The 9,715-nt window shown below is 53.1% G+C and overlaps 1 protein-coding gene across 1 annotated transcript; it reads left to right on the forward strand.

Moving 5' to 3' along the window:
• Nucleotides 1–787: 787 nt before the first annotated feature.
• Nucleotides 788–9,181, forward strand: LOC102419786 (transmembrane protease serine 2-like; the record flags this gene model as incomplete). The annotated part of the gene is made up of 3 exons (XM_023746917.1): nucleotides 788–811; nucleotides 6,115–6,185; nucleotides 8,949–9,181. Coding segments are annotated over exons 2-3 (248 nt in total), but the record flags the coding sequence as incomplete, so codon positions are not given.
• Between the last annotated feature and the right edge of the window lie 534 nt (nucleotides 9,182–9,715).

Below are 9,715 nucleotides of genomic sequence, written 5' to 3' on the forward strand. Positions count from 1 at the left end.
TTCTAGCAACAGGGTTGTGAGTGCCTTGGAGCTTGGCACCTACACCCTGGCTGCCCCGCCCCGGCCAGTCACCTGAACTGTAGGAGCAAATTTGGCCCCACTGGTCTTAGAGTAACAGCAAGTCAAACATGTGGCACTTCCTTCTAGCGAGGCATCGTTCCTTACCTATTTAATGCAGTGGAAGGAGCTGAGGCAGGGAGGTGAGGTGACTGTCCAAGGCCCTGTGGAGAGAACTGGGGGTGACGGCAGGCCCTCTGGCTCTGGGCTGGCGTGGGTCACTTCCCTTGCCTTCCTCCAGGAGGTTTGCATGTGTGAAAGCCAGAGGAGAGAGGAGAAAGGGGAGCTGAGGCCAGGCCTGGGGGCCTCAGGTGAAAGGGCCGGGCTAATGTCCCCCCTGGGCTGTGTGCTGACCCCTTCCAGAGTGACCCCAGAGGGACTCCTCAGTGGGGCTGACCTCCTTGGGTGATGAGGCATCGAGGGACAAGACGCTGGTGAAATGTCCTGTGGATGGTGCAGCCTAGTCACATGCACAGGACAGCATGCCCGTGATAATCGTCCTCTTCCGGGCGCTCTGACTGCCTCTGGTCCAGCCTGGGGGAGGGGGCGGTCCACCAGGTAGCGTAGACCAGGACCCGGGCTGGTGACGGGAGTCCTGGGGGAGCTTTGTCACAGTATGGGGTCATTGCCTTGGTTCAGTTACTGCATTAGACTCTCGGAGCAGCGAGTCTATTTCTCTAAACCTTCCAGAAAATTCGCGGTTTGGGAACTGCCTATCAAGTCCAAGCCTTGGGCCTGGAAGCAGAAAGGCAAGGTGAGCGGGTCGATTTATGGTCGGTTTGGGTTACTTAAGGCTTGGAAGCTGTGCCTGCTGGGGAGGAGGGGGGAGGGGGGTCTGAAGGGGCGTTCAAGGCCCTCAGGGCTTTCCCACCTCTGTTCTCTCCCACTGCTCTGGACCCCCAGAGGGGCCCCCCTTCCCACACTTGCTGGGCCCCTCCTTACTCTCCAGGGTACCTGCCCTGAGGTGGGGTCTGCCCACCCCCCTCCAGACATCAGGTGGCCTGGGGGCTTGGGGTGCAAAGGTGTGAGGACCTAAGAGCTGAGATCTGCCCTGGGCTGGGCTTGGTGAGCCCCTTTGGCTCGGCTCGGGGTAGGGGAGCACCGCAGGCCATCTTGGGGCGCTCTGGCTTGCAAGTCCCCAGGGCGATGGGCCCTGAGATAAGGAAGGCGACATCCAACGACATGTACCATCCCCCTGACTAGCAGCGGCCGGGGCTGATCACACAGCAGTCTTGGGAGACCGTCTAGAGGAGGAGTCTGAGGTCAGGCAGCCTGGGGCTGGCTTGTCCTCACCCCGGACAGTGGTTAGAAGAGGAACTGGAACACGGGGGAAATGTCACAGCGGCGGCAGAAGCGCCTGGGGAGAAAGGCAGTCAGTGATTTTCTGGGGAGGTGCGGGCAGTCACTTGGATTGTAAACTGGCGTGGGAAGAAGGGAAGGGACTCAAAGACAGGCCTTTGCTCTTGTTAGAGGCGAGCCAGGGAGGAGGAGGAAAGGACTTGCTCTTGGTGACCATCTCTAGGTATTTGGTCTGTGTGTATAGAATAGATGATGGTCAGTCCTCAGGCATCAATGGGGGATGTGTGTGTGCACGAGCGGGGATAGTGCAGAAATGTGATCAGAGAGAAAAATGTTTGGAGGGCTCTGCGAGCTCCCGGCTGCGGCTGCTGATGTCTGGAAGTTCACGCCAGGACAGAACAGCCGGGAGAGTGAGTACCTGAGAAGGGCTGAGAGGAGCGGGCAGGGCGATGGCCGGCCAGTGGACGTTAGTTAGATAAATATTTCCAAGTGAGAGCCGAATTGGAAGATGGAACAAAGCGCGGTCTTTATTATTGTTGGTGCGTGTGTGGCTTGAGACCCAGTGTCAGGTTCCCTTGAAGGTCATTGCCTTCCAAGGGGCCTTCCTGGCAGGACGCCGCAGCTGACCTCACTCCAGCCCTTGAGCTGGGTTTTCTAGGGACGAGTGTAGTGTTCCTCCTTCGCGTTTCCGACCACACAGCTTAAACGAGCATGATGTCTGGCCTCCCAGCTAAAGCCCAGGTCTGTTCTAGAATGTCCTTGAGTAATGAGCTTCCAGTATTGGATCAAACAGTCTTAAGTGTGAAAACTCTGCTCTTTCCGAGATGGCCCAGTTGGGAAACCATTTGAACATGGTTTCCCTGGGTTGAGTGAAACCTGGCTTTCTGATATTTCTGACTATTTTGGTCCTGGTTTTGTCCTTTGGATTTACACAAATGGAGTCCCTCCCCACATAACAGCCCCTTGGATACCGGGAGGAAAATCCTAGCACCTGTCACTGTTACCACGAAGTGCTCATCGCGGCTGGGCACGGTGCTGGGAACTTACACACTTCCTCCTGGCGGCAACCTGCTCATGTATGATCCCCATTTCACAGACCGACTGGGCCAGTTCCTTAAACCTCAGCCAGTGGCCTTTGCACACTCCCTCCTGGAGAGGCCCGGACCGTCTGTCCTGTTAGGCGTGGCTCCGTTTTGCACACCTGGACCTGCGGGGTTTTGTCCAGGTGCAGGCTCTCCGGCTCTCTCACTCTTACGTTGCCTCTTACTCATTTGGCCTTTGGAACTCAAAATATATCGGAACAATTTCTTTGTATGATACCAGCTAGATTTTAAAAATAATAATAAAGGACCACACCCATTTCCTGCCCTAAAAAGTCTGTCAGGACAATGAGGCATTCATTGAAAAAGAAACTTGGATGCTGCGGACAGTGCCTCTCCTGAGGGGTTTCTCTCTCTCTCTCTCTCTCTCTCTCTCTCTCTCTCTCTCATCACTGTATATGCCATTTGTCTGATCGCCTTATACTGTTTGTGTTGAACTGCTGTTTAAATCTACTCCGTTAACTTTAACAGTGTGTGCTGTCCCCAACAGGCATGAGAGCATCCTTTTGTATAATGTGGTTTTGTGCAGCGGTTGAGGCATAAGGGGGCCGTTGGCTCGTTGGATGGGGAGTGTCTCCTGCCATTGCTTGCTTTGGCATTTGAAGAAGGGACCCCGGTTCTGAGGTCCAGGAAGCTGGGCCCCATCGGTGCGTCACACCTGTGACCCCCGGAAGGCGCCCAGGGGGGGCTGCACCACAGCACATGCCTGAAGGGGAGTATGAGGTGAAGTCAGTGGATCCTTCTTCGTAGGAAACACCCCTGACCCCCCTGGATGCATCTCTGAGACTGAGCCGATTCGCATTAGTTTGGTGGTTTTTCCAATTGGCCTCTAGCTAATGTAGGCGGAGGTGTCCAGAGGACAGACACCCGAGAAGAGATGATTATTGCTCGGGACCAGCTTTGTTATTCTGTCGTGGGGTGCAGCTAGGATTTTCCCGCAGGGCCGCAGGTGACTCAGGCGTGACTCAGCTCCCTGAGAGCAGGCCCACAGTGGACCGAAACGACCGGGTTCTGTTGTGTGCTGTGGACGAGGAGCCGGCCGGTTAGGAGCTCGGAGGCACATTTGCTTTTTTGTCACTTAAAGGAAAAGTGCTTCATTGTGGCTGGTGTCCAGAGGGAAGAACAGTCATCGGTGTCCTTTAAAGGGCACGAGAGGCCGTTGGTGGCACAGTGCCGTCTCTAGGTTGCCTGGCTACTTTCAGAAAACAGACTCGCTGTCCCGCGTGGGCGCGCTCGGACTTGCCGTTTGAAGAGGAGCGGGACCGAAGGTGATCTGCGGGTTTCCTTCCAGACCCCGTTCCGCTGGGAAAATCCTCCTCCCTTCTTCTGGGCCAGAGGAGATCCGAGGCATCGCGACCCTCGCCTTCTACTCCAAAGTCGGGGAGCTGATCTGGGCACACTGGGTGCTTTCGGTTCTGAGGCTTTGTGGGCCATGGATGGCTGGATGAGACGGGACACGCTGCATTCGTTCTGGGTCCCTGGGCTCTTAGTGGGCCATTCTTGGCCGTGGCTCCCCGCGCTTCCTCTCCGGCCTCCTCGTCTCACTGTTAGGGATCTGGAATGAATAGGAAGCCTGGATTTTGAGCACCGATGCCTCACTCCTTTCAGAGGGCTCCTCACCTGGGAAAGCCGCCAGTGGATCGAATGTTCATTTCCTGAAACTTCATCCACACCTGTAACTGGGGAGCTGGCTCAGAGGCCCCCCCACACCCCCACCGCAGTGGCCGCAGGGAGCAGAGCGACCGGAGGGGTGAGAACGCCCGCTCAGCCGGACTCTGTTCAAATTAATCCCAGGAAGGTGACGAGTTTAGTCCAGCTTAGACTAGAGGGGAGTGGAGTTGACTGAGCGGATGTGGTTTTAGAAGGCTTTTGCTTCACGGGGCACAGGCAGGGAAGGTATATGAATATGTGATAATCGCGCCATTTAAAGGCTTAAATGTCATGTGTACCCTAAATGGGGACCCCTCCCCCTGTGTATGGAACAGCTTTCTTGTCTCTTACCTGGGAAGCTGTTGACTTCTTTTTAATCGTAAAAAAGCCTCAGCGCTATCAACGTGACCTGGTTCTTAGGTTTTATCCTGACAGGAAGAGTAGATAGACAATCTGGTGCATTTGGGGGGACCTAGTCAACGAGGTTTCCCAAGATTAAAAATCCACCCTCCTGTTTTATTCAGAGCATGCTGCTGTTGTTAGATTCATGAGTCAGGTGGCAATTCTGCTCAGGAGACAGCAGGGCAGCGGTGTGCTGGAGCAGGCTCTGTCCTCCTCCTCCCTGTGTGTTCAGAGCTGGTGGGTTTCATGCCCGTAGCTTATCAGAGGCAAATCTGCAAGTGCCATGCTGAGCGAGCCCCCCTCCCCCCAACTGGCTGCTCAACGTTTATCAGCCTTACCATCGCTTTTATTTAAAACAGAAATGTATGCAGCACTTGCTGTGTGCCAGGCACTGAGAGCGTCACTAGCATCAACTCATCTCATTCCCCGACGACCCTGGAGTGGGCGTTACTGGACCTCCTTTTGCAGATGGGGAAACTGAGGCAAAGAAGCGTTAACTGACTGGTCCCAGGTCACAGCCTGTGGAAGACCGAGCCGGGGTCAGGACCCAGAAGCTGGCCCCGGAGGTCCTGGGCTTTCCCACGTGCCGTGCTGCCTGCTGCTGTTGAGCACCTACTGTGTGCCGGGCACGGTACAGATGGAACATCTCCGGATCTGGTCCCAGCCTGGAAGCCCAGAGCTTTCTCACTGGGAACACGTCTGTGTACGCATGATGGCAAAGGCCATTCCTTGAAGCATTCTTTGGTCGTTGCCAGAAAGCAGGGGAGGGCGGGTAAAAGCCCTCATTTGCCCGCAGGAGGGAGAGTGAGGTCAGAGGGGCTTTCCCACAGAGCTTTCTGTGTGGACGGTCTTTCTAGCGATTACTGTGAGCGCTTCACAGACAGCAGACAAGTGACCCAGAGCCTCCTTTTCATTAGAAACCACCCAGAAGATGACTTCTGAATTTCCTTTCAGGACTTAGGCTAGTCAACGGAGGAGTGGGTGGGTGTGGATGTGTTTCACAGATTTTTTTTACATGTGTGTACACGTTTTTTTTTTACATGTGTGTTTATTAAGAAATGGAAGATTCCATATGGCTTAGTTAAGAAGCCAGGTGTGGCCTCTCCTCGGTACTACGTTCTAGGCCACCTGCTCAGGTGTGGGCTGCTTCCTCGTGCTGCCGGGTGCTCTCTCTCTGCAGGTGCGAGCCAGGTCGCGTCTGATAGATGGATGCCCGCTGTCACTCGGTGCCCGGCACTGCCCGGTGACTGTGTCCACTCGGCCTGAGGTTTAGAGAGATTTACTTTTGGCCCAGGGAGTGGACCTGCCAGGAGTTGACTCCAGGTGTTTGCCCACCTGTCGCCTCTGCTGCACTTGAGGCCGAGCCACCTTGTGTGTTTCTAGTCCCTGGATTGTCCTGTGGGTGGAGGTCACCTCGCCGGGCTGGCCTCCTGGCTGGCGGGAGCTGCAGCCCCGGGCTCCTGCAGCGGCAGCTGTGGGGAGGACTCGGCAGTCTGTTCTGGAGAGAGGTAGCTCTCACCTGGACAGTTTTCTAGTTCTTTCTCAACTGATCTTCTGGAAACTGACTGGTATGGAAAGATCACAGTCTTGTCATCCTTTCTTCTAGGTCATCTTGAACGTCCCAAATACCTCCCGTTACCTGATGCTGCTGACGAAGTCAGGATGGCGTTAAACTCAGTAAGTGGTGGACTGCCGCGTGCCTGCGCTTTTCCTCGCTCCCTCGTTCCTTCTGGTAGTTCCCGGGGGGCGGGGGGGGGGGGCGGGGGGAGGTCAGAACATTAAGAGCTGTTTGTCGGGACTGTGTGTGCTCCGTGGAGGTTGGTCACGGCCTTCTGTACATCACAGGTGAGCGGGAGGCAGGGCATGGCCGCACAGCAGCTGCTCAGAGGAGAGTCCCGAAGCTGTTGGGTGGGTGTGGGGAGAGGAGGGTTCTCACCTTGGCCTCTTCTCTTCCTGCCCTAAGGGTGGGAGTGGGGCAGGACAGGGGTGGTGTGGGTACAGATGGGGGCAGGATGGTGCTAAGAGGGGTAAGATGGGCCAGCAGACGGTCGTGTAGCCTAGCTCCTGATACACTGGGACAGGTCCTCACTGACGGGGGCGCTGGGCTGGCTCTCTCTCTCCCTGGAACCCCCCACTGGAGGCAAATGCACTTTCCTCATGCGCCATCATATCTCGCAGGTTCACCTTATTCCTGGGATAACTCTTTAGTGAAGAGTTGTGGTCACTAACAGTTTTCTAGGTCCTGTGTCTGGAAAATAGACCCGTTGCTCCCCCGCCCTTAGTTGTTACTGGTGTATATATTCCTGGTCCATTTTAAATTTCAAGTCCGCGGCACGGGAATCTGCCAGGACGGACGCCCGTGCCTGCTGCAGCCTTTCCTGGTGGACGGCATGTTCTCAGATGCTGCCGATAGGGCCGGACACACGTGCCGCCTGTTTTGCCTCTGGTTAGGCGGGAGATTACATCTCGTTTTCTCTCTCTGCTGCTTGGTTTAGACTTATACTCTTTAGACTTTAGAAGGAGAGCATTGGTGAGTTATTAAGGGAAGGTGGACTCTGGGAGCCTGCATTTGGCTCACTTCTTCATAATCACATGTCCCTGAAGGCTCCGTTTAAAATTCCAAGCGTTGAGTTGCCTCTGCTCAGAGTACCCGTCCTCTCTGAGATCACAATCAGCAAGACCTGAGGGGAGAAATTAACCAGGGGAAGAAAGGCGGCCTGGAGACCTCCCAGCCAGCGGGTGGCTGAAGGTGCTGACGTGGTGAGGGTCTGAGGGTCGAAGGCTGGCAGGGTCTAGAGTGGCCTGTTGGGAGGGGGGGGGGTGTCTTGAAGGGTAGACCTGGAGAGGCAATTTTTAAAAAATATATTTTTATTGATTTCAGAGAGGAAGGGAGAGGGAGAGAAACATCAGTGATGAGAGAGAATCATTGATTGGCTGCCTGGCTGGGCCTGGAGACGCAATTTTTAAGTAGAAAGAGAAGAAGGGCTTTCTAAGAACACAAACCAGCCCAAGGCTGCAGCTGAGAATAAAATTCGATGGTTGGGGCGGTACCTTCCACTTTTGGACCCAGAAATTCCACATACTCTCCACAAAATGCGTGTGCTGTATAAGGAAGTTTTTATTTAGGCAGAACTGCTAAGCAGCCCCCAATTGTAAACCAGGTACAGGACCTTTAACAAGAGATGGTGAGTACATGTGATATACTTTTATAAGAGAAGAGAAGAGGAGATACAAAAGGAATTTGCAAGTAACATGCATAGGTAAATTTGGTAACCTCTCACACATGTGTCTCTGTGTAAAATGGGTCTATTTATAATTCTGGTATCGCTAGTTGATAACTTTGTACTCCATTCTCACGGTATTGACTCATTCCCAGACTTCCACACTTTTTCTTTTTTTTTCTTTTTTTTTTAAATACATATATATTATTGATCTTAGAGAGGAAAGGAGAGGGAGAGAGAGATAAAAACATCAATGATGAGAGAGAATCATTGATCGGCTGCCTCCTGCATGCGCCCTACTGGGGATCGAACCTGCAGCCCAGGCATGTGCCCTTGGCCGGAATCGAACCTGGGACCCTTCAGTCTGCAGGCCAACGCTCTACCCATTGAGCCAAACCAGCTAGGGCCACACTTTTTCTTAAAAAGGGAATGTGTGAAATGGGTGAAGGGGGTCAAAAAAGTATGAACTTCCGTTTAGAAAGTAAAAAGTCTTGGGGATGGAATGTGCAGCACAGTAACTGTAGTGACAATACTGTACTGCACATTTGAAAGCTCTTAAAAAAATACATCTTAAAAATTCTCATAAGGAAAAATATTTTTAACCATGTATGGTGATGGAAGTTAACTAGACTTATTGTGGTAATCATTTTCACAATTTGTACAAATATCAAATTATTATGTTGTGCTCCTGAAATTAATATAATATTACATATCAATTATCTATACTAATAAAAGGGTAATATGCTAATTAGACCCGGTCGACTGGACATCTTCCGGATGTCCGACTTCCTTCCAGACAAAGCCACGGTGGCGGGGGCCAAGGCAGAGGCGGTTAGGGGTGATCAGGCTGGCAGGGGACCAGTTAGGGGGCAACCAGGCCAGCAGGGGGCCAGTTAGGGGCGATCAGGCAGGCAGGCAGGCAGGCGAGCAGTTAGTAGTCAGCAGTCCCAATTGTGAGAGGGATGTCCGACTGTGGGATGGGGCCTAAACCAGCATTCGGACATCCCTCGAGGGTGTCCCAGATTGGAGAGGGTGCAGGCCGGGTAAGGGACCAACCCCCCCCCATGCACGAATTTCGTGCATCGGGCCTCTAGTACCTCAATAAAGAAATGAATATTAATTGAAAACTTGGTTAGCCTTTCTCCTAGGTAAGTTCGGCTTTTGGTATAATTAGGGTCATTAGGGTTGCATATTATTCATCTTCTTTTTTATTGTTTAGGGATTACCACCAGGTGTTGGGCCTTACTACGAAAACCATGGGTACCAGCCCGAAAACCTATACCCACCGCGGCCCTCTGTGGACCCCAGTGCCTACGTGGTGTATCCAGCTCCCTACTACCCGCCCACGGTGCCCCAGTACGCCCCCAGGGTTCTGACGAACACCTCGACACCTGCCGTCCGCACGCAGCCCAAGTCCCCATCGAGGACACTGTGCACCTCAAGTAGGAACCTGTTTTGCATTTATTTCCTATATTCAAGTTTGGGGTCGGCCTGCTCTAGTGGGCTCTCCGCTCCCATCAGCTCCGTGGCCATCTCTCCTCGGCTTGGGGCTGGGCTGTGTGACATGCCTTTCCCCTCACCCTTCGCCCTGCCCTTCCCGGTGTCAGAGCTGTCAGCTGCCAGGTGTCACCTTCTGTCCCGGGGCCTCTCGGAGTACAAGGGCCATTCTTGGACTCATTGTATCTGTTTGCTTTAGCACAGTGGTTCTCAACCTTCCTAATGCTGCAACCCTTTAATACAGTTCCTCATGTTGTGGTGACCCCCAACCATAAAATTATTTTTGTTGCTACTTCAAACTATAATTTTGCTACTGTTATGAATCGTAATGTAAATATCTGATATGCAGGGTGTATTTTCATTATTACAAATTGAACATAATTAAAGCATAGTGATTAATCACAAAAACAATATGTAATTATATATGTGTTTTCTGATGGTCTTAGGCGACCCCTATGAAAGGGTCATTCGACCACCAAAGGGGTCGCG

This window comes from Myotis lucifugus, unplaced genomic scaffold (assembly GCF_000147115.1).
Source record: "Myotis lucifugus unplaced genomic scaffold, Myoluc2.0 scaffold_761, whole genome shotgun sequence".
Taxonomy (NCBI): Eukaryota; Metazoa; Chordata; class Mammalia; order Chiroptera; family Vespertilionidae; genus Myotis; species Myotis lucifugus.